Genomic DNA, 25,465 nt, shown 5'->3' with positions numbered 1-25,465 from the left:
GAACTGATAGCCTCCAGATCTGAGATTATGGGCTCCTCTTAGGATATCCTGTAGCCTGTGATACCCTGGAATTCAGCTGGAAAGCAGACTGACTTCACATTCTAATGCAGTGGGAAGACTGGTCATCTTTCTGTCTCCACCTCTGGAGCAGTGAGATTACAGGCATTTATCACCCTACCTGGGCTATGCAAAGTAGACAGGTCCCTGCAGAATCCAACTCTTGGTTTGTTTGGGTTTTTTTTTTGTAGTTGTTTTTTTTTTTTTTTTTTTTTTAAGGATTTATTTATTTATTTATTTTATATATAAGTACACTGTATCTGTCTTCTGACACTCCAGAAGAGGGAGTCAGATCTCATTACATATGGTTGTGAGCCACCATGTGGTTGCTGGGATTTGAACTCAGGACCTTCAGAAGAAGTCAGTGCTCTTAACCGCTGAGCCATCTCTCCAGCCCCTTTTGTTTTGTTTTGAGACAGGGTTTCACTGTGTAGTGCTGGCTATCCTGGAACTCACTCTGTAGACTAGGCTAGCCTTGAGCTCAAGGATCCATCTATCTGCCCTCTGAGTGCTGGGATTAAAGGCGTGCACCACCAGCAGGCTCCAGCTTGTAACCCCCTTACCATTGCTTTTACAGTGGCTAGCTTTCCTTCCTTTCCCCTGCTGTGAGCAGTGGGTGCTCCCTCCTTTCAGAGGAGCACATTCTTTAGGGCACACTCCCTTCCTGGTCACTTTCAGTGGCATTGTGTTGAGTGTCTAGGGATGGCAGGCACAGGGACCTTGCTTCTGTGTCCGCAGAATTCATGGTTGCATCCCCCATGCCAGCACAGGTACACAGGCCTTCTTGGGCCCCTAGGGAGGAGTCTCAGAAGGGAGGGAATGGAAGATAGCAGAGATGACAGCCAGGATTAGGGCTGTTGCCACCCCCCACCCCATATACACACTTCGCTCTGCTGGGGTCACAGCAAACCATGTGACACCTGTTTATGTCCTGGAGACACAAGGTCACTCTTCCAAGCCAGGGCCTAAAGAGGCTGAATCACAGGCACGGAAGGGTAGAGCCCAAGTACCTGAAGCCACTTAGAGATGATCTCTATAGTAAACAAGAAATATTCAAAAGCAAACAAAGGTGACATGTCATATTTACTCTTGGGTGTTCCTAAAATGCCATGAGACAGCATGACAGAGGGATACACCTGTAACTCCTCACTTGGGGGGCGAAAGCAGAAATCAGGGGATTTCTGAGGTACATAGCCAGTTCAAGGGCAGCCCGGGCTATGTGAGATTCTGCTGGGGAGAAGAAGAAGAAGAAGAAAAGAACACATGTAAACTTAATCTGTTTTAAAGGGAAATCTGAACAGTAAGTGATGCAAGGGAACGTTTGACACTCACGGTGTCTACCCTGGATCCATCACTGGCTGAGGACCTGTCTTCCCAGCTGCTGAAAGCATGGAATGATAGTCCCTCAGATTCCCCAATATCCATCCTCTGGAAGCTGTGCTGTCACCCCTGTCCCAGGTCTGTGCTTCTGGACACAGGAGTAAGGCCCAGGCACTGAGTCTCAGGGTTGGGCAAAACTAGTGCTGCTCACCTTCTGGAACCTCCTGTAGGCTTGGCACAGGTGGGTCTTCAGCAAGCCCAGCTTGCTTCCCTTGCCTCCTGTCACTTTTCACCAGAGGAGTCTTAAAGACTGCTCCCATGGCACCCAGTCTTTGCTGCCACTCAGGGACTGACATGTGCACGTACAGCTTGCCTCCAGTCCCTCAGCCTGCTGAGGAGTCCAGGTCCACTTAGCTTAGCAGGTGCTTACCTGCCCCAGGATACTTAGAGACAGAGTTGGTTGGAGATAGAGGAGGTGAAAATGGGCCAGATAAAGAGCTTGCCTTCCTTGACAGTGTTAATGGTAGGTGTGCACCAATGGGGTCTTGGTATTAGAAACATAAACCAAGCCAATCTGGGTGGTACAGACTTGTAATTCCAGCTGTTTGGGGTTCAAGGCCAGTCTGGGCTACAGAGAAAATTCCTGGTCAGCCTGAATAATGTAGTGAGACAGCAAGAATAAAGCTGTAGATGCATGGGGGCATTGGGCAAGGACCCACCTGGCATGGGAGGGCCTGGAATTCTATCCACCACAGTGAAAAAACAAAACAAAACAAAACTCCCAGAAGACACCATTCTTTCCTGAGTCTCAAAAGAACACTGTGTCTGGGAGGCTCAGTTTCTTTTTATATATATAGTATATAAAAGTATAAACTCTTTATAAATTGTATACATATTCTAAATGCAACCTCAGTTCATAATATAGGGCAACTGGTCCTTAAAATATTATTCCTTGAGGACCAGTGATTGCCCAATGGGTCAAGACAGCTGCTGAGCCAGCCTGGCAACCCAAGTTCAATTACTGGACTCCACATAAAGGAGGCAGGAGAGCACAGACCCCATATAGTTGACCTCTGACCTCTACATGTGTGCCGTGTGATGCTCGCACACCCATACACAGTAATCAATGTAATAAAAATTCTTAAGAGTGGTCAGTGGACAACCTTCAGGAGGCAGAGTTCTCCTTTGTCCTGCAGATCTTAGGGATCAGACTCAGTCTTCAGCCCACTGCCGTCTCTGCCTGCAGATTCCCTTATTTATTGAAGTTCAGCCTTTTGAGCTACTTGGGCCTTCAGCTGATCAGACAAGACCTATCCACATCTGGAAAGGCTCTCTGGTTGCTCCAAAGCCGATGGGTTCAAATGTGGATCTTATCGCAATTTCCTTCTCAGCAACACCCAGACTAACTTAACACACTCCAGACAAAACCATAACACACTCCCACTGGACCTGATAGCTCTGGTCTGAAATTCTCCTATTCAGGAGACTGAAGCGGGAGAAACACTAGTTTTGCTCAAGACTAGCTTCAGTAGCTGAGTAAGACCCTATCTCAGAATTTATTTTTTACACTGTAGGTCAGGGAACCTGGAGGTGTGGTTCAGTGGTAGGGTGTTTGCCCAGCATGCCGGCAGTTCAGTCCTCAGTACCACAAAGAACAGCAGAAACGGAGTTCCCACTGGCTGCTTCTTTGCTTTGATTAGACTTACTTAAGTCTGTGTGGATGTGGCCGGGCACTGGCTTGACAAAGCACATGTGTAAAGGTCAGAGAACAGCTTGTAAGAGTCAGTCGGTTTTCCTTCTCCTGTGTGGGTTCTGAGGACTGAACTAGAATGGTCAGGCATGGAGCAAGTGTCTTTACCCACCTAGCCATTTTACTGCCCCCTCCCCAACACTTTAATGGGACCAGGCATGTAGCATTAAGTAAAGCAAAATCTTTCTTCAATTCCCCTTCGACCCTTCAAGAGGACATCTTGGCTTGGCGCTAACACATTTGAAAACTTCCCATCCACACTTAGCATCTTGTTTAAGCAGAGAACTAGCTGGCCTGGCACTTGGACCTTCTTCAGCAGTGAGGGATTTGTCTGGATGCCCATAGGTGGCCTTGCTTCTATGTGACTCCCAACGCACGTTTGAGGGGCTTTCCTTAGTGACCAGATGCTTCCTCTTATAAAGCTGCAGGCTTCAGAAGTGAGCAAATGTCTGACTGATCATTGCACAGTACTTGGACATTAGGGACAAGATGCCCTGTGGGCAGATGTTCATGTGGGCCCGCTAGGGTGATTCCTAAACATCCCTGTTGTCCCCATGACAGCTGCCTGTTTCCTGTCCCCCTAAAGATAGCCCAGAGGGTTTACTCTCCTGGTGACTGCCCTGCAAGGGTACTGGGCAAATAAAGTTGGCAGTGGGAAAAGCCAGGAGATGGGAGAGGGGATTCCAAGGAGTTTATGCAAAACACATCTCTAGGTCCAAAGCAAATGACAGCAGTGGCCCACGGAACATAAGCTCTGGTTGCCCTGAATGATGCTTTCCAGTGGAAGTGGTTAGATGAGCTCTTTGTAGTCACAGAACAACAGGAGGTCACCAATCAAGGCATTTTTCTAGATACACTGGTGAGGGTGGCAGATAGGTACCAGAGGTGAGCTCTGCAAGAGGTCTCACTGTCTGCTGACATTCTCGGATCCTGTGGTTGGTGGCTGCCACTCTGACAAGCTTGAGCTCCAAAAGGATTCACCTGACAGTCACAAGATGTCCGGTCTAACACCCATGAATTGCTGTCAGGAGGACTAAAGACAGAGCAAGGTAATCTAGACTCGCCACATTCCAGCTCTCTACAATCAAGGTGCTCTCTCAGTCAGCCTCGTGGATCTTTACCATGGGTGTGGCTTTGTTTGTGGTACCTCTGCTCTCAAGGGTCTACTTCCTGACTGGTGATGACCGCAGGCCCATAGCATAGCCATGAGCCAGCTCTGGTAAGATCACTTTTATCTAACTATCTCCCAGTAGTCCCGATGTCACCCACACTGTTTTTGAATGAGGAAACCAAGGCACAACAGTTATACAATAGACCCATTCAGTCTACCCGGCTCCAGTCTGTGGCTGTCTATTATTATTATTATTATTATTATTATTATTATTATTATTATTATTATTATTATTTATTATACAAGTCTTTGGTAAACCTCTGCTGGTGTCAATCTTGCTATATAGCCAAGAATGGTATCGAATTCTTGATCCTCCTGCCTCAACTTCCCAAGTTCTTGGGCATGTACCACTATGTATGTCCAGTCTTATGTGGTGTTGAGGATCAAACCCAGATCTTTGTGCTAGGCAAGTGCTGTAGCACCTTAGCCACATCCCCAGCCCAGCCTGTGTCTGAACCCCCTTTTGCAGGAGTTACTTCCTGCCCCTGGACTGATTCATGGCTCCTTCCTCTATTGACTTATTAGTTAATCAGATGGATACCTGGTTTCCTAAATGAGCTGCCTGCAAAACCCATCTACAGAAGTGACAGCTCTTGTCCCTTATGAAAGAGGAAGTGGCTATCAAAAGGAATTAATCTGGGATTACTTCCAAGTCACTAATAGGAAGTGCTCTAGAATGAAAAGAATATTGCTAATGGGTGCATGTACTTGGAGCACCCTGAATCTGGGGCTTACCCACCCCTAGGAACCCCTTCCAAGCCAGCCCCCAACACACACACACACACACACACACACACACCTGTAAGCACCCTCTGTGGGATGCCTGCTGGGTTTACTGAATAGTGTTAATTACAGGGAGCCCCTTGGATGCCAGGGTGAGCTCTGTCATTGTCTCGGGCAGGAAGCAGTCGCTGGTGGAATAACAGTAATTATTCAACAAGTATTGTGTGTGAGGTCATCTGGCTGTGATACTTGTCATCCTGGATTGTTGAGGGTATTTATCTATGATAGAGGAGGGCTGACCTCCACACTCAAGGGTTTAGAGTAACCGTGCTCCCTGCTAGAACCTCCACAAGTATTAAGTATTAAGTAAACTTAACAAGTATTTGCTGAGCAGCCTTGCCACTGGGGGAGATGTGAAGTGGTTTCTGTCCTTGAGGAACTCTGACTGGAATAAAGCAGTGTTGTCTCTGAGTATCCATCAGCTCTTGCTGTATAAAAATCTTCCCAGAGGGTAACAGCTTCAACAGAAAACACGGCTTTTTTGGTTTATGATTTCCCAGGTGGGCACTCTGGGATGTGCTCAGTTGGGCTCTGGGAAGGAGAGAAAAGTTAGGGTTTGAGTCTCTGTGTACAGCTAGGGTAGGGATGTCTTTACCAGAATAGCCTGTCTGTCAACCATGTGGCCTTATATACTTCAGCTAGCCAGTCTGGCCTTTTCCAGGCCCTCAGGACAGAGGACAAGGAGTGGGGACATATGCACCTCTTAAAGCTGTGGGTTCGAATCTGGGCAGCTTTCTTTCTGCCACTTTTTGTAGATAAACAAGTAGCCAGATCAGCTGGGGTTCCATGGTGGGATGGATCCTGCACGGCTGTTACTTTTACATTCCTGACAGGAACAGCTGAAGGGGAGAAAGGTCTGTTTGACTTATGATGTCAGAGGGATTTCAACCTATGGCGATGGGGAGGGTGTGGCAATAGGAGTGTGTGGCCCAAGTTCCTTGGTCTTAGTGGACTGGGCGGCAGACAGTATGAAGGAACTCAGGAAGGCCAGGCTCTCATCTTTAAAGACTCACTCCTCCTTACCTCTTTCCAGCCAGGCCCACCTCCTGGATCCCACAGTGTGGGACCTAGTGAGTAAACGTGCTTGCCACCAAACCTGACAACCTGAGTCTGAATCTCAAACTTTACACACACTCATTCCCAATAGTTGTCCTTCCACCTACACACACACAGACACAGATACACACACACAGACACACACACACAGAGACACAGACACACAGAGACACACACACACAGACATACACACAGAGACACAGAGACACACACAGAGACACAGATACACACAGACACAGACACAGACACACACACACACACACACACACACACACACACACACATGCTCCCGCTCTAATTTGCTGAAACTATTAACCTTTTCCTTCATGCACATGAGGGACTCTGGGACTCTGGTCTCTCTCTCTCTCTCTCTCTCTCTCTCTCTCTCTCTCTCTCTGTCTCTCTCTGTCTCTCTCTCTGTCTCTCTCTCTCTCTCAATTATAATGAAATTATAATATTTTTCTGTTTCCTTTTCTCCCTCTAAACCCTTCCGTATACCACTCCTTGCTCTCCTTCAAATCCATGGCTTTTTTTTCCCACTAATTGTTATTGCATGCATGCATGAATATATATATATATATTTACTCTTAATCAGCCCATGTGATTTTACTGTTATATGTTTTCAGGGCTGTCCATTCTTATAGGGTTGTCCAGTCATGTCAGCCTTTCACAATGGCCAGTGGAAGGGACGGTTGTTGCTCTCTGTTAGGCTTCCTGGAATTGGTGTTATTCCCCTTTAAATGTTTGGCTGAGTTAACTAGTGAGTCAGTCTGGGCCTGGGGCTTTTTCCCCATGGCTGCCCCACAGCTCTTCAGGTCTGTTAAGCTTCTGCCAGCCAGAGGTTCAGCTCCTGCTGGGCACATGCTCCCCTTGCATAGGTTCATCTCAGCATCTTGGGGCATTCTCTGGTGTTAACCTTGGAGACCAAGCTTGGGTGTTATTTATTTCACCCAGGGCCTACCATACCACTGTGTTCACTGGCAAGCCACATCTGTTTATTTATGTACTCTTGGACTTCCTGCGGCTAGAACCTCCTAGATGCACAGAACTCACAGTATTTAGGTATTCACATGTCACCGAGTACCTGGTATACCGCAGGCGCTCAATCAGTGTTCATTTCATGAACAGTGGTTCCTTTGGGAGAGTCTGGTATACTTGGGCAATGCACATTGGCTGTCCTTATTGCTGATGTCATGGTTACTCTGCCACTGGGCTGGAAGACCTACAGGGGTGCAGACAAGCCATTCAGTCTCTGTGGCTTCTGCACTGGGACTCTGCCAAATTCCAGTGTCCTGCCTGTGGCCATTTCTGGACAGTGCCAAATACTGGCCTTTAGCCCAGAGCCCCAGAGTGAAGCCTGAGCATGAAGCTAGACTGTCCAGGGCCTGTGGGCTTCCACTGTCCCTAAGGCATCCCAGAAGCCTCGACATTCCCTCTGGCTGGTGTCCAGACACCAGCCCAGGAGGCTGCATTGTGCTCTGTTTTCCTGAAAACAGAGGCCAGAGCCACTCTCGGCTGGCATGCTAAGGGAGTGCAAGAGGCCTGGGCTCTAGGCGCCTGGGGTGGAGGCACAAGCTCAGGGTGGGTACCAGATTTCCTCAGTTGTTGGGCCCAGCGTTTCTCTGGCTCACCCTTCCCAGTGCTAGGCCAGTACCCGTGGGGCAAGACTATGGGTGGAGGGATTTGTACTTGAGGACTGCCCAGATCTCATCAGCTAACTTAGGTCTGCCTTAGAAGGCCCCACACCTCCAGCCTGCTCTTGTGTCTATCTGTCTATCTTCTGGTAATCGTCCTAGCCCAGGCCTTGGTGTCAGTTATAGGGAGGTGTGGTAGAAAGGAACAGGAGGGACAGAGCAGCCATCCAAACAGTAGATCCTCCCTAGCCGCTTGGTTTCTCTGCACAAATGTAGCCTGTGCCAAAGCCACTTCCTCTTGGCGAAAGTTGAGGTCCTGGGCTCCTGCCTTGGGGATTATATTAAGGAAGGACAGGAGGAGACCCTGTGCTGCCTGTAGAACAGTCCTGAGCCCTCCCCATCAACAGCACCTCGCTAACAGTACCCCACAATTCTTGGCAAGGTAAGAGTGGCATCTGGAGAGTAGTGTCATTGGAGGGCCAGTGAGCCCTTCTGTGCTTTCCTTGGTCTCTGAATCTGTGAAGGAGCAGGAGAGAGAAGGACACAGAAACACAGAAAAGGACCAAGGGTTGGGTCTTGCTCCGAAGCCTTCAGAAGCCTCAGTTTGTCATCTGTGAAATGGAGCTAATGAGCCCTTGCTCAGCTAGCTTCATGAAGCTTGACACCAAGACAGGCTGTGTAAACACAGCTCCACCCTTCATCACAGGGAGTCTGGTTTCATGTGGGATGGATCCTCTGGGCACTCAGCTCCTTGAATCTGTTCTAGTTCCTGCAGGTCGTGCAGTTCTAGCCGCCCACAGTGGGATTTGCTGGTCGTCCCTGAAGTGTGTAGATGGCTCAGCCTGGGGCAGCAGCCACCGCTGAGGCTGCACATGGGAAGAGTCTGGGGAGGACAGAGCCAGGAGAGGGACAGAGTGGAAATGCCCTCTGTGAGGGGTGGACTTGTATCTAGGCCTCTGCAATCAAGGCCTGGGTTATTTTTTTTTAAAAATGTAGGAAGAACATACAAAGAAGTATGGAAAATGAAGGAACAGAGACAAAGAGAGATGGGCTGGCATTCTTGGAGAAAAAAGAAGGCAAAATGATGACGGCTAGAACTGCACGACCTGCAGGAACTAGAACAGATTCAAGGAGCTGAGTGCCCAGAGGATCCATCCCACATGAAACTAGACTCCCTGTGATGAAGGGTGGAGCAGACAGGGATGACAGTTAGCTGCACAGAGACACTTAGGTGATAGGAGAGGGGTAGGGGTGTTGTGTGAAAGGGGAGGAACCTTGAGTGCAGCAGAAATGAGCCAGAGCTACTTCAGCCCAGTGGAGGGAGAGAACCCCTCCTGAAAGTTGTCCCTGATCAGCACGGTGAGCCCCAACACACTAAATCAACAAAGAAGGTAACAGGCTGTCAAGATGGCTTAGCAGGTAAAGGTGACTGCCTCTGGTCCTGTCTACCTGCCTTGGGAGTTCTGGAAAGAGAGAGAACCGGCTCCCATAGTTAGCCTCTGATTGCCACAAGCTCGCTGGGACGGGGCCCATGCCCAGGGTCACATGTAAAATAAACAAATGTAGTAGGCATTTTAAAAGGAAGTTAATAAGGGGCTGAGGAGACAGCTCAGTGGTGAAGTGCTTGCCTTGCAAGCCAGAGGGCCAGAGTTCAGATCCCAGAATTCATATGAAAACCAGTCAGGAGCTGTAATCATGGTGTTAAATACCTCCCACCTCTCCCCCTTTCCTATCCCCTTCCCTCTCCTCCCCTCTCCATCACTTCCCTCCTCTCTCTCCTCCCCTCTCTTTCCCTCCTCTACCCCCTTCCTTCCTCCACCCCCTCCTCTCCTATCCCTTCCCTCTCTTGTTTCCTCTCTCATGTCTTTCTTCTTCCCTTTTCCTTTTTTTGGGACAGGCCTTCCTGTAACCCGAGCTGGCCTCAGACTCACTATCGATGCCACCAAAGCTGGTTTTGAGCTCCTAGTCCTCCCACAACTACCTCATCACAAAGCTTAACATAGTAATTTTCTCCAATTAATTGTTTTAAAACCTGAATGGGTTTGTTTGAAAGGATGCTGTGTATCACTACTATAAACGGTATTATGAGAAAGAAAGACTAAAAGATGTTATTAAATTCTAGATACCAGCAGTGTGGGGTGGGCTGGGGAGGGGGCAATGGAGACAAGGTTGACAGTCAGCTATGTCTTTTTCCACGGGGTATTCAGAAAGGCTAGAGTGTGCTCTTTCACACTACGTGAGGAATTAGTGTTAGCTAATGCCACGCTGGTGTACATCCAAAATCAGGCAGTCAAGATGACCCACTGAGTAAAAGTGCTGACTGCCAAGCTTGATGACCTGAGGACGCACGCTGAGCCCACAGCTGAAGACAAGAACCAAATCCCAAGAGTTGACCTCTGACTTCTACATTGCATGGTACATGTGCCCTCCCACAAATACACACCAAAATAGTGAAGAAATCAGGTTTTGTCTGAATACCATACTCTTGAAAAGTGGCTAAAGCTTCCATCCGTTTTTTTTGTTTGTTTTTTTTTTTTTTTTTTTTTAGAGTTTTCAGTTTTGTATGTGTGCATGTTTGTGTTATGTGTTATGTTCTCTGAAGACCACCATTACAGTCTTGGAGTTCTGTCCTGGTGACCCGGCCTTGGGGCACATGGCAGTGCCGTGGCATTCAGCCTGGCTAGGGAGCTTTTATTGGAAGGTCAGGAGTGCAGTTATTTGGAGTCAGTGTAGCACTGGGCGTAATGCAGCCTCCACAAAGGGGAATTTGTCCCTTAGTGGAGAATTGGAGGAATCTCTGAGCCGGCCACTTCAGGAATGGCTGCCCGGACCTCCCTGAATGTCTTCTGTGGCTTTACATCTCCTGGGTCGTGTGATGATTTCTAGGCTCAGAGACGAGTCGGTGTGGGCCCACAAGCCTCAGTCAGTTCCAGAGGGAATAATGGAGGGGCAAGCAGCATGTCAGCGAGAGAGAACTGGCAGAGGGGGTAGCGCCTGTGTCCAGGGCATATCCATCAGAGAAGCCGACAGGACAGTTGGTGCCACTCAAGCTTTTGAGGTGAGCACTTCATGAAGGCTGGGTCCTCACACTATCTGAGGACATCTCCGTGACCGTGCTATAACGTAGGGGTACAAATCTGAGTAGAGAAGCCAGACACAAAAGATCACAAACTATGCCATTCCGTTGTCAAGTGTCCATGTAGTCCAGTCCAGAGACTTAGGGTTGGGTGGGTGAGGAACGATGGCGTAGTGGGTACCCGTTTCATGTTAGAGCAGCAGGTTGCTCTAGAACTGGGGAGCGGTAATGGAGATGCAGTGTTTGAACATAAAGCCACAAGGGGCAAGTTGTATTTTATTCATATTTTACCACAATAAAGCATCTTTCCCTGAAAATATTATGCATGTAGTAACAAGTCTTTCCCTGTGTGTGTTACGCATGTCTGTGTGTGGACCCCCTCGCTGGTCCTTGTGCACTCGTGTATGGCCAGAGCTCAGTATTAGTTGTCTTCTCCCATCAATCTCCACCTTGTTTTCCAAGACAGGATTTCCCGTGAACCTGGAGTTCACCATTTTGGCTAGACTGGCTAGCCGACCCTCAGGCTCTGGCCATCACCTCCCCATTTCGTGGGGTGGGGGTGGGAGTTAACAGGTACACTGTGTCCTGTCCACTTTTCATGGGGACCTCGACTCAGGCCACCCTGCTGGTGCAGCCCCTGCCTACAGATGGTTCTGTGACTGTTTCCTTCTCTTATCTCTGGTTTTCTTTCTGTCTCTTTCTCTATCTCTGTGTGTATCGTTTTATCTCTCAACCTCTGTCTCTGTCTTTCTGTGACACACACACACATACACATACACACACACATATACACACATATACATACATACACACATACACACACATATACACACACATACACACATACACACATATACACACATACACACATATACACACACATACACACACACATACACACATACACATACACACATACACACACATACACACATATACACACACATACACACATACACACACATATACACACATACACACACATACACACATATACACACATATACACACATATACACACACATACACACATACACACACATATACACACATACACACACATACACACATATACACACACATACACACATACACACACATACACACATATACACACATATACATACACACACATATACACACATACACACACATACACACATATACACACACATACATACATACACACACATACACACACATACACACACATACACACACATACACACATATACAGACATATACACACACATACACACACACACATACACACACACACATACACACACAGAGTTCTGAGCTCAAGCTCCAGGATCTGACACATCTAGGCCAGCCCTCTGCCACCGAGCTAGACCTCCATCCCCAGAGTGCTTTGTGATTACAAAAGAAAAGGAAGTGACTTCGACAGACCATAACCAGCTGACCAGCTCCCTACCAAGTAAGGGACAGAAGGACACTCTGTGTCTGCTTGTGGGATGCACTGATGCCACATTTCTTAGGTAGCATTCCTGCTAAGAAAACAGCCTGCACTAAATCACGGGTGCGATAAGTCTTAGCTGGGAACTTGGTGAGATCTTGAATCACCAGGGAGACAGATCTCTGGCCATGTCTGTGGGATTGTCTTCTCTAGGTTACTTGAGGTGGGAAGACATCCACTTTGGGTGGCACCATTCCTTGGTCCTTCAATGCACAAGAAGAAGAGCTGACCACAGGCATCCATTCCTTTTTGCTTCTTTGCTCACACATGGAGTGGCCTGTCTTTCCTGAGTGTGGTATAGGACTTTGGCTTCATTTCGAAGTTGCTTCCTGTTCTGTATGATTGAGATTGTCCTATCAGAGTTTAAAAACAATTACCCAGAAATCTCAGGGGCTAAATATCCAGTTTTGTCAATCATAATCTCAATCCAAGGTATGAGGTTTCAGTGCCACCTTGCTATACTGGCCCACCCAAAATGCCCATCCTAAGGGATTCTGGGAAGTGTAGTCTTCCTGTGAGACCAGAGAGGAAAGTGAAATAAAACCTACCTACCATACATTGTATGAATATTTCAGGAGCCAACATTCTTCAAATGTATATGTAAACTGAACTCTGTGGCACAAACCTTTAATTACAGCACTTGGGAGGCAGAGGCAGGTGGATCTCTGTGAATTCCAGGCTAGCCTGGTCTACAGTGAATCCTAGGCCAGCCAGGACTACATACTGAGACCCTGTCTCAAAGAACAAAAAGCAAAAGCACCAAAAAAATGTATGTATGTACACATATGGTTTGTGATAGTGTATATGCATGCCACTGTACAAACGTGGCAGTCAGAGGACAACTTTGTGGAGTCAATTCTCTCCCTTCACTTGGAAGTGGGGTCTAGGGGTTGAACTCAGGTCACCAGGTTTCCATTCTTGGTGTGACAAGTACTTGTAGATCCATGTGTTTGGGCTCTGTTGCTTTTGAGACAGGGCCTCGTGTAACTCAGGCTGGCCTCTGGGACTCATCATGTCACTAAGGATTTGCAATTATAACCCTCCCTCCTCCACGTCCCAAATGCTGGGATTAGAGGCAGGTGCCCCATGCTTATGCAGTGGTGGGACATCAAATCCTGGGCCTCCTGCATGCAAAGCAAGACATCTACAGGTCTCAGCTCTGAAGTAGAGAGAGATTTGAATTGAACTCACTGCCTCTGCTCCACTTAGATCCAGCACTGCAGAGCCCTCCAGACTTTGCTATGGTGAAGGCTCCAAGCAGGAAGATGGGAAGAGCTGTCATACATTTTCTGAGATCCTGTTAAAAGTCGTTGATTCGAGTTTTGTCTTGTTGACAGGTTTGGATTTGTCCCTCGCCATCTTTGTCTCCTCATCTCTCTTTGGACTTCCTGCTGCCCCCTTGGCCTTCACTGCCCTGTGAACATGTTGGTGATTCTTGCCTTCATCATTGTCTTCCACATCGTGTCCACGGCACTCCTGTTCATTTCTACCATTGACAATGTAAGTTCCTGTTCCTGTCAGCCACTGAGGAGTCCATAGGTTGGGGTGGAGTACAGGGAGCAAGCGACTGTGATCTGGGGTGTCCTTTCTCTGGAATATCTCATCCCGGGCATCCTGAGCTCAGGTCTAGATGAGGTCCTGTAAAACAGGGCAGTTGAGGTGATGTTCAACTCCTTGAAGCCCCCAAGGATGAGCAGAGCTGTCCTGCAGTTCTCAGTTTCCACACCATTGTCATGTGGAGTTAGAAAGTTCTTCTGTTTCTCTATTAAATATTTTTATTTTATTCTTTACATTTATTTACTTTATCTTATGTTTATGAATATTTTCCCTGTGTGCTTTTGTGTATACCAACTGTGGTCCAAAAAAGATCTTGATGCTCTGGAACTGGAATCACAAATGGTTGTGAGCACCATATGGGCTCTGGAAATTGAACTTGGGTCCTTTACAAGTGCTCTTGGCTGAACCATCTCTGAACCATCTCTCCAGCTCCTATTTTACCTTTTACATTAGAATACAAAATAAGTTCTCCAAAGCTTTGCCTGAGCTAATATCTAAAATACATTAAAAACTGCAAAACTTTTAAACACATACACAGACATACACACTCAAGTGTACACATGCACACAAAGACACATACACTTACACACAAGGGTGAATTCAGCTCTCATGTGGTTCTTAGCCTACACACACACACACACACACACACACACACACACAGAGAGAGAGAGAGAGAGAGAGAGAGAGAGAGTTAATAAATGGATCAATAAATCCACCAGGGTAATGAAAATTAAATCTCCTGTGAGCTTTCACCTCACCCTTATCAGAACGACTCTATCAGGAAACAAATGACAACATTCTATTCGGTGGTGTAGCCACGGGTAAGTTGCCTGATTCCAGTGAACAACCCCACCCACACTCATGCAGACATGTCCAATTAAACTCAGTGGGTCACACAACTATCAGAAAGACCTGAGAGTACAAAAGAACTTGTTGGAAAGAAGAAGGGATGCTGTGGGGAAGGAAGAGGAGGGCTGAGAGGGAGGAAAGGGCATCCGTGTATATATGAAGTACTCAAAGAAGTTAAAGAAAACAAACAAGATCTCCCAAGACTTTGAGGTGAGAGAGCGTGGGAGGAGAGGATGCTAGGATGTGAGTGAGGTAGATGCAAGGGGAGGTCGTGGTGTAGGGATGGCCAAGCGCAGGTCAGGAGGAGGAAAGAGAAGAGCAGGAGAAGCAATCAGCACAGATTTACTTTGACAGTGCCAGAGTGAAACCTAATACTGTATGTCTTTTTGTTTTTTTAAATATATACTTTTTAAAAAGGATTTATTTTTTTATTTATGAGTACATTGTAGCTGTCTTCAGACACACCAGAAGAGGGCATCAGATCCCATTACGGATGGTTGTGAGCCACCATGTGGTTGCTGGGAATTGAACTCAGGACCTTTGGAAGAGCAATCAGTGCTCTTAACCTCTGAGCCATCTCTCCAGGCCCATACTGTATGTCTTGATTATTTTCTAAATAAGGTAAAACTAGAACTGCCACAAGCTCAGCTATACTACACATCCAGGAGGGAGCACTCCCAAAGGTGCTGTATCCTACCCCAGAGATGCCCACACACAGGATGCTTACTGCTGTTGTAGTCACAATGGCTAACGGTTGTGGTAATTCATGTGAAGGCCATCTGGTGCCCTGCAGATGGTCTAACAACATCCTTGGCCTTCCTCACTGGGTATCAGTCTTGCTTGAATGCAGAGTTGAAGGAATGTTTTCTCCAGATGTTGACAGCTCCCCTACAGGGAGTAAAATCAGTCTGTATGACCTACCCAGGGCATCTCTTCCTGGTCTCCTGCATCTTCTTACTAGGCAGACCCCTGTATGAGGAGCTTACTCACGGACTCCCAGTAGATCTCATGAGTGGAACTTTCTAAACTCTCCACAGGCCCCTAACATATAACTTGTTCCTCCCGAGTCCAGCTGGCAGCTGTATTATAATAGCAAGAGAATATTTGATTCCCTCTTGGCCTCGGGTAGGAGGTGATGCTTCTAACAGAGATCTGGTCCTGACCCAAAGGCTGAGCTTCATCTCATCATTTCAAACTGCAGAGACTTAAAGGGAAGAAAACTGCTCAGAAGGCACAAGTCAGTTGGGGATCTCTAGGAGTGTGTGTGTGTGTGTGTGTGTGTGTGTGTGTGTGTGTGTGTGGTGTGGTGTGTGTGTATGTGTGGTGTATTGTCTGATAATGCATATGTGTATGTGTTTGTGTGATGTGTATGTGTATTTGTGTGGTGTGTGTGTGTGTGTGTGTATTTGTGGTGTCTGTATGTGTATGATAGCTATATATGCATGTGTATTTGTGTGGTATGTGTATGTGTCATGTATGTGTGTGTGTAAAATTTAGATTGGCTGACATGAGCTGAGTGGGACAACAGCAGCTGCCTCACACTGGAGAGATTATGGACCCCATAGTTGCTCAGATCACAAGGCTGGATGCCTCAGCAGCCCCAGCAAGGCACTGAAGTTTGGAGGACTCCTGGAGAGCTGTTGGTTCTCAGTCCAGGATGGATGACCAAAAACACTGCATTCCCACATCAGCAAAGGGTGGGAGCAGGGTTAGACACTATCACTCAGGAAAAAAAGGGGCGTGTACAAACAGACAGACAGACATACCAGACAGACACACACACACCACAGACAGACAGATATACCAAACAGACAGACAGACAGAGAGACAGACACACCACAGATAGATACACCAGACAGACAGACAGACAGACAGACAAACACACACACACACCACAGATAGACAGATACATCAGACAGACAGATACACACAACACAGATGGATGGATACACCACACACACACACACACACACACACACACACACACACACACACACACACACACTGCCTTCCTTCAGCTTGCTTCCATGCAGGATACCAGCTCACTGGGTAGATAGCTCTGCCCATATTCAGAGCAGGCCTTATTTTCTTCTGTTACTCTTTCGTGTCAGCCCTCTTTGGAAACACCCTCATAGACACTTAGAAATGTGTTCAGATTCCCCTAGACATCTCCTTGTCTAACCAAGTGGATGGCCGTGGTCATATATCCCAGGAGTTAACATGCACTGTGCATATGGCACCCAGGGCTGCCCACATATCTACCCGGTGTTAATTGTAACAGCAGCAACATTAATCACTCCATCTGTCAGTCTGATGACCCCCTTGGCAGCATTCAGCCTCCTTGTGTGCATCATCCTGGGTTGTCTGGGAGGTAGGGACTTGCCTCTGATGGTTCCCAGAGAAGGAATTGAACCCCCAGTTGGTCCTGGCCCTTGCTACACTGTAGTAGGATTTAGAGCCAGGACTGGAAACATCCCAGAAACTCCTGGTTCTCGACTCTGCCAAGGGATGTGAACATGGTTTGCCTGTTGGAGGGTCTTGCTGAGCTGCTGAGTGGCCTAGGCTGTAGTCACACAGACACCTTGGCTTGAAGTATTTGGAGTTGCCAAGAAAAGGTACTGAATTTTGTTCTAGAATTGTCGTTTTTGTTTGTTTCCTGCATTGAGTCCTTTGAGATTCCAGCAAGGTCCCGAGCTTAGTTGAAAGGACTGGACAGGCCTTGGGGCAGGAATATGCTCCCACACCCAGGCGTTTCTGTTAGCTTGTCACTGAGAGGACAGGTGGAAGTGTGGCAGCCATGAGACAGCCTGTGAGACAGGACATCTTGATACCGTGCTGCCCGTGGACACCTGTAGGCTTAGTGGGTGTGCAGGAGGTGCCCGGCCTTTAAGGCAGGAAAAGGAGAGGGCTGCTGCGAGGGAAAGCTAAGGCAACGAGAATATCCACTGGTCGCAGGACGCTCAGCTTTTAGTTTTATTTTAATTCTTTATTGTTTGAACACTTTAACATTTAAGCATTTATTTATATTTTTTATTCCTGTGGGGGTGGGGCGCTCACCATGACACATGTGTAGAGGCCGGAGGACAACTTTCTGGAGTTGGTTCTTTCCTTCCCCCATGTGGTTCCAAGTTCAGGTCATTGGGCTAAGGAGGCTCTTCATTCCTCAGCCATCTCACAGCCCAGGGAAACTTTTTTGAAATTAATTTTTAGGTTTAAAGAGCAGTGGGATTAATGGAGGCATCTTCATACCCGTGCAATGTTAGACTTTGTTTTCATGGTTCTCCCTCCCTCTGGCCTCCTTCTCCTCCCTCCCTCTGCCCTTCCTTCCCCTCCCTCCCTCTGCCCTTCCTTCCCCTCTCTCCCTCTGCCCTTCCCTCCCCTCCCTCCCTCTTCCCTTCCTTCTCCTCCCTTCCTCTGCCCTCCCTTCCCCTCCCTGCCTCTGCCCTCCCATCCCCTCCCTCCCTCTGCCCTCCCTTCCCCTCCCTCCCTCTGCCCTTCCTTCTCCATCCTGCCTCTGCCCTTCCTTCCCCTCCCTCCCTCTGTCCTCCCTTCCTCTCCCTCCCACTGCCCTCCCTTCCCTTCCCCTTCCTCCCTCTGCCCTTCCTTCCCCTCCCTCCCTCTGCCCTTCCTTCTCCATCCTCCCTCTGCCCTCCTTCCCCTCCCTCCCTCTGCCCTTCCTTCTCCATCCTGCCTCTGTCCTCCCTTCCCCTCCCTCCCTCTGCCCTCCCTTCCTCTCCCTCCCACTGCCCTCCCTTCCCTTCCCCTTCCTCCCTCTGCCCTTCCTTCCCCTCCCTCCCTCTGCCCTTCCTTCCCCTCCCTCCCTCTGCCCTTCCTTCTCCATCCTGCCTCTGCCCTCCCTTCCCCTCCCTCCCTCTGTCCTCCCTTCCCCTCCCTCCCTCTGCCCTCCCTTCCCCTCCCTCCCTCTGCCCTCCCTTCCCCTCCCTCCCTCTGCCCTTCCTTCCCCTCCCTCCCTCTGCCCTTCCTTCTCCTCCCTCCCTCTGCCCTTCCTTCCCCTCCCTCCCTCTGCCCTTCCTTCCCCTCCCTCCCTCTGCCCTTCCTTCCCTCTCCCCTTCTCCAGCTGGGCCTTTCTCCTTTCACAGTTAGCACCCTGCCTCTGCTCATCACGTGAATTCAGTTATGTTCTATTTCCCACCTCTTCCGGGTTCTGATCCGGTCCTAATCCCATGGCCTATAACCACACACACACAGATACACGCATGCATACACAGCTCTGAATCCAGTTCTTCATGTAAGAGAAACTCGAGTGTTTGTCTCCCCGAGCCTCACTCGTGTGCTCACCTATTTTCCTCCAAATGTTATGATTTTATTTTTTTCTTCTGTGTACATGTGCCATGTTTTCTTATCCACCCATCAGATCTCCTGGCCCCTTGATGTCACCCTTTCTTCTCCACATTCCCCATGCCATTCTGGTAGAACTGGCCTCCACTGACCCTCAGGATATTTCTCCCATGGGTCATGAGAACACGAGCCACCTCAGATCCCTCTGAAGACCTGGCATCCCATGGGACTCAGCAGAGACCCAGAACCGATCTGAGGCCTCTTGACTCACAAGTGTGCATTTGAACCAAGTCCTCAGGAGACTCACTTGTGGTCTGCCCTTGAGAAGCCATGAGTGCTGAGGGCCCAGCAGGACTCAGGATCTGCACGTCCCTAACCAGCAGCTTCCATTCCCTTCGCAGGCTTGGTGGGTAGGAGACAGCTTCTCTGCTGACCTCTGGAGAGTGTGCACAAATAGCACAAACTGTACCGAGATCAATGACCTGACCGACTCTGAAGAGTTTAAAGGTGAGTGTGGGTGGCTGGGGCATCACCATTCCCATATCCCCTCTCTCCTGAGACTTGGCAGACCCAGCCAGGTCAGGTCCATCTCAGCAGATCCAGGCCTATCTGCTTGCTCTCTGTCCCTGTATGTCATGCCGACGGAGCCCCAGGAACAGTCAGCGATGGTGATAAACTGGACCCATCAAGACAGCTTGCTGAGTCCAGAAGCAGTGTTTTTGGGCCTCTGCTCTTGGTGTTCCATGCCTCTCTGTGGGAATTCCTGTATTATAGCTCTTTAAATCAGGAATCCGTGAACTACCAGCTAAATGCAGCCCAAGATCTGCTTTGGTGTGGCCCATGAGCTAAGAATGGTTTTAACATTTTAAAAGAGTTGTAAAAAGAACAAAATCCTCAAAACAAAAAAGGAGGAGAAATAATAATAATAATAATAATAATAATGTGACCAGAAGCTTGAAATAATTTATTGCCTGGCTCTTTCCTGTAAAAAAAAACTTGTGCCAGCTCCGGTTTCTTCCACATGTAAATTTATTTCCTAAGTAAATGTATCTGAGCCGTACTGTATCATCAGTGGTAAACTGGTGTCACAAGCCATGAAAACAGGAGGAAAGGCTAAATTAAAAGCCAAAGACCCTCAGTGAAGTCTAACCCAACTGACTCCCTCTGTCTCTGTTTGTCAGAGGCCATGACACACACGTGGACCTCAGAGAGAACTGTGGGAGTCAGTTCTCCATGGCTCCAACTCAGGTTGTCCAGCATGGTTGTGGACGGTGGAGGAGCCTTAGCCAGTGAGCTCTCTCTGGCCCACCCTCTCCTTACTGATTTTTTTGTGCTAAACAAAACCAAAATTTAAGCAACTCAAATGCAGCTGTAGCCCCTGCAGCTGTGCAGGGACCAGTCCTGAAACCCTGCAAGGATTCCCCAAGGCTGTGGAAGGGTGCACACCACCTCTACACTGTAGTTTCTAGATGACTTACAACACCCAATACAATCTCTGCATGTCGTTTCATTGTGTGACCCAGTATGGTGCGTGGCAGATTCAGATTTTGATTTCTGGAACTTTCTGGGTTCTCCCTTCAACTGACACACCTCAGAAATAGCCCAAGACTACAGACACTGCTGCTATGGGGGCCTGGCTGTCTTGGCAGGTATTATGAGGTGGTAACCCTGCAAGTGAGCCCATTCCTGAGGCCTTCATGAACCCTGAGACCACAGCAAGGTAACAGTCCTCCCCTGACTGACTTCCTGCTTTTGGTGGCCTGGCTGGGTTTCACCCACACGGACATCATGGCCACCAGCAGCACACTCTGCAGCTCATTGCCAAGGAACCTATTCTAAAAGCACAGAGTCATTTCTTCTCACAAAACCAGTTTCTACAGTTGCTTCGTCACAGGATATGAATCACCTGGGGTATTTGCTAAAAATATATTATCTTGGCACCAACCCCAGAGGAACGGAGGCTGAGTGAGGAATCTGTATTTTAAATAAGCCATCCTAGGTGGCTCCTTGGAAAATTTAGTAAGTAATGTTCAAAGCCACAGGGTCACAACCTTGGCCCACTTTGAAATTCCCTAGGAGACTTTAGAAGTGTTCTCAGTGCCTGATGTTCCAGTTTATTTTGTCTCAGGAAAGTCTGGTAATATTTTTAAGAATACAGCCATCATTTACAAGCATGGAAATGCATACTTCTTAAGGGCTCCTTGGTGCAACGAGTTTTGACAATTCTTTCTAATCCTAGCAAACTACCACTGAAAGCCAAGCAGAGGACGTTCCTAACACCCCACAAGGTCCTTTGGCCCATTCCCCTCAATTCCTAGCCAGAGACCTCCCCCCCCAATAGCTTATTTACCCCTGATCCTGGACTTTGAGAAGTAATGTGTTCTGTTGGAGAGTACATTTGTTTGCCATAAGGAAACAGGAAGCAGGACCAGGTGTTTTCTGTGGGGCCCAGATGTGCAGCTTAATGTGAGCGATAAGGTCCATTGCTGTTAATGCCTTACCCAGCCCTTACAATTGAAGCTCCCTCCAGCCATCAGGCAAACTAAAAAGGTTGAGCCCTGGCTGTTGCTCTTTTCCTGAGCCAAATAGATAGGAGCTGCAATCCAGAGCAGGGAGAAGCCAGAGTCTTGGTTCTGGCTTCATCTTCTGTTCAAGTTGGTATTTGATCAACTGCCTAGCTGGAGGAGAAGAGCGAGGTAGTCTGGCAGACTGCCAGGGTGGCCAGGTATGTTCAGTCTGTGACCCACGGAGCACAGTGACTAGGAATGGGGCCCAACACAATGCTGTGGACTCACTTAAGACATGAGCTTACCTTGGTGTCAGATCTCAGTGTGAAGTTTATAGATGACAACCCTTTGTCACAGTGCCCAGTAGTTGGATGGACATGCTTGGCTGCAGACAGTCCTATAACCCTTGTGTGAAGCCTTCATCTTCTGCCCACAGGTTATTCTGTGATACAGGCGGTGCAGGCCACCATGATCCTCTCCACCATCCTCTCCTGCATCTCCTTCCTCATCTTTCTGCTCCAGCTCTTCCGCCTCAAGCAGGGAGAGAGGTTCGTCCTGACGTCCATCATCCAGCTCATGTCCTGTAAGTGAACCTGGAAGCAGCGTGCACTGCCTGTACATACACGAGACAGCCTGTGCTGCCTACACACAGAGATAGCCTGTACTGCCTGTACACATATGAGACAGCCTGTGCTGCCTATAAACACACACACACACACACACACACACACACACACACACACACACACACACACACGACAGCCAGGAAGTGACTCTTTAGAGCATACATTATTCGAAAGGGGACAAAACCAGAGCAAAACCTGCTCTCCTCCTCCTTTTCTTGGGCTCCTCTAGTGTAGGGCAAACAATAAATCAATTCCAAGTTCAGGCATGGCTTTCTGGCCAGGTAGCTCTCATCTCTGAGATCCACCTTTCCTCCTCCTCATCTCTTGCACACACTAAGACCATGAAGTCTTGAGTTCCTTCTCGGTCACCACTTTGGATGGCATGTAGATTTATGGTTAACTCAGAACAAACAGACCATTAGCAGGTGACACACAGACTCCTTCCTGCAAAGAGAAGCTCTTCTCCTGTAGCCTGTGCTGCACCTCTGCATTGTATCCCACCAAAATCACTGAAGGAGGGAAGTTGGGGAACACCCAGAAAGGAGAAGCTGGCACACACTCAATATGGAGGAGTTTGGATTTAGGGGGGAAGGGAAGGTGTTCCCAGAGCTTGAAGCCTGAGCTTGGGTACCATGTGTTGTCTGGGTATGGAGTGGAAGGAACAGTTTGGCAGGCAAAGGTGCTGGGATGAAGAAGCAGAGCTGTGAGGGCTGGAATGAGGAGGGCAGACCGAACGGGCTCTCGTAAGCCATGGAAGGGACTTGAGGTCTGTATCCTAAGCTGGTGGGAAGCCATTAACAAGTGTGAGGCCACGTCCAGATTCTAGTGTGGCCTGCAATATTTCTGAACCCTGTCTTTGTTCCTGGCAGGTCTGTGTGTCATGATCGGAGCTTCCATCTATACAGACCGGCGCCAAGACCTTCACCAACAGAACGGAAATCTCTATTACCTACTGAAAGAAGGCAGTTACGGCTACTCTTTCATCCTGGCCTGGGTGGCCTTTGCCTTCACTTTCATCAGTGGCCTCATGTACATGATCCTGAGGAAGCGTAAATAAGTGTCAGAAGTCTGACCACTCTCCCACAGGGTGGCATCCATGGCCACATAACCATTTTGTATATAATCATTTTTTGTGTTTTTTCTAGCAAACATATTGTTTCCTTTAAAAGCTTTTATGAAGAAGAAGAAGAAGAAGAAGAAGAAGAAGAAGAAGAAGAAGAAGAAGAAGAAGAAGAAGAAGAAAGAAAGAAAGAAAGAAAGAAAGAAAGAAAGAAAGAAAGAAAGAAAGAAAGAAAGAAAGAAAGAATAGAAACAGAGAAGAGGAGTTTCTGCATTCTTGGGATCACAAACCAGACCATGAAAGCTGGCATTCAGAATGCCTGCCTACCAAAAGTCTCAGCAAGGCCCAGCAAGCTCCACAGGATGCTTCTCCAGGGTGGCTCTGTGGTGTGGGTATGGCCAAAGGTGGGGAAAGCCAGTCTTTGGGAGCAGACTCTTTGCAGGAATCTGCCCTTCCCTCTTGCCCTGCCCACTCCACTCTGACAGCCACAGGTAGAACGATGAGGGCCCAAATGTGGGACATCTATGCTCAGATATTAAACCTAAGCTCACGTAAGAAGTGGGCAAAGACTGGCCCTGGTTTGTCTGTAAGGGACCCAGAGTTTCCCAACCCCCCTGCCATGAGTTAGGTCATCACACCAATTTGTTGATGTTTGCTCCTGTTTGCCTTAAGGAGAGTAACCCTTGCTTGACCCAGATGTCATGTTTAGGCACTAAGTGTCCATAGGTCATTCCGTAGGGCATCTAGTACACGTCGGTTCACAAGTCTACTTCCAAGACCCTCGGAATCCTTCATCGAAGGGCTGGGCCTGGGTGTCTGATGAGCTCCCTGCAATATGGTTAAATGCATTAAAACTGGAGGTCAGAGCCCTAGAACCGGGGGAGCAGAGCCACCCTGTAAATGTTACCAGGCTAATCCCAATGAGATGCCCCCACTGCTAGCCACGTCTCAGCCTCCATCAGCTCTTGCTGCCTCTTCCACAGCTGCTTACATCTGGGACACTTGTGCCCCATTCCCAGGCCATACAAGCCTGGAAGGTGGGCTGGGCAGCCTCCTCCCTGACCTACATGGGAAGGTCTCTCCTTTTCTTCCCACCCTTTTTGCTAATGTGGATGCTTCCATTAATCCTCTGTTTCTGGAGCCTTGGAAGACCTGTCTTCCATTCATTCATCCACCCATCCATCATTCAGCATGAATGCGTCTTGTCACGTGTTGGGTGCAAGGGATACTCTTTCAAAACAATCCCTCACGAGACTCACAGTCTAGTGAAGAACACACGCCAGAAACCAATTAGAGAAACTACCAACCATGATGGAACATCAGGGATTCAAAACCTCCGGGGTGAGAGGGGGCCTACTTTCTCTGTGTTCATCTAAGTGCGTTGATGGCTCTCGATTGCTCTGAACAGAGGTCCACTTGGTCCAGTGCTATTAACTGGGTAGTGCCCATGGGGTTTCATCAGAGAATACTACTGTAGAGCATTCTATACTCCCCACAGGGAGACAGGAAAGGATTCCCAGAGCCATGGCTCTTAAGATGGTCCTCGAAGGAAAATCCAGTCATTTCCAAGTGGGCCTGAACCCTGAGGCTATGGGGAGGTCTTCAGTAGTCCTGGAAGAGTGACGTCCACACCTGAGTCCCAGGAGCTCTGTGATGGCAACCTCCTCCCTTGGACACCCTTTTTCCATTTTTGAGCATCGAGTTGGAGAGGTGATTCTGGGACATGGTGTGCTGTTTAAACACATTCACATGTAAGCTGCCTGAGGGGAGGGGATGTTTGCCTCTAGCTCAGTCCCAGTGGAGCCGGGGGATGATGAGTCTGAGTGGCTTTAGGGCCATCATTGACACCACCTCAGTACAAATGGACTCCCCTCCCTTCCTCCCTCTCTTCTATCCTCCTTTCCTTCCTTCCCTTAGCAGGGCTGCCAAGGTGATATGGGACAGTGACAGGACAAATGATCGCCTGTTGCCTTAATGAACTTTCCACAGCTCACTGCTGGCTAGGTCGTAGAGTTTCTCCATGTCTTGTGAGGCCCAAGGAAGGAGGCCAATCTAAAGTGTCCTCCATACCTTCCCCTTGGGGGCTTTTCTGTAATAGTTGTTTAAAAATTGTTCTGATGATCATGATGGAAACAGACAGACCACCTTAGAACCAGAGGCCTGAAAAAGCCTGACCTGACCAGCACAGATTCCCACTTCAGAACCCCAGGGCTATGGAAGTGCCCTTGTCCAACGCTATGGGA

At 48.3% G+C, this 25,465-nt stretch overlaps 1 protein-coding gene across 1 annotated transcript in view; it reads left to right on the top strand.

Moving 5' to 3' along the window:
* Positions 1-25,134, top strand: part of Emp2 (epithelial membrane protein 2) — a 33,279-nt gene extending 8,145 nt beyond the window's left edge. Inside the window, exons 2-5 of the mRNA XM_021185412.2 lie at positions 13,662-13,824; positions 19,431-19,536; positions 21,973-22,119; positions 23,032-25,134. Of these exons, the coding sequence (XP_021041071.1) occupies positions 13,747-13,824; positions 19,431-19,536; positions 21,973-22,119; positions 23,032-23,219 (519 nt within the window). The 5' untranslated portion in view covers positions 13,662-13,746 and the 3' untranslated portion in view covers positions 23,220-25,134. The remainder of the gene's footprint in view (positions 1-13,661; positions 13,825-19,430; positions 19,537-21,972; positions 22,120-23,031) is intronic.
* Positions 25,135-25,465: the final 331 nt, after the last annotated feature.

This window comes from Mus caroli, unplaced genomic scaffold, assembly GCF_978045245.1.
Source record: "Mus caroli unplaced genomic scaffold, Mus_caroli_1 scaffold_17, whole genome shotgun sequence".
Taxonomy (NCBI): Eukaryota; Metazoa; Chordata; class Mammalia; order Rodentia; family Muridae; genus Mus; species Mus caroli.
This window is presented reverse-complemented; position numbering and strand designations above follow the sequence as displayed.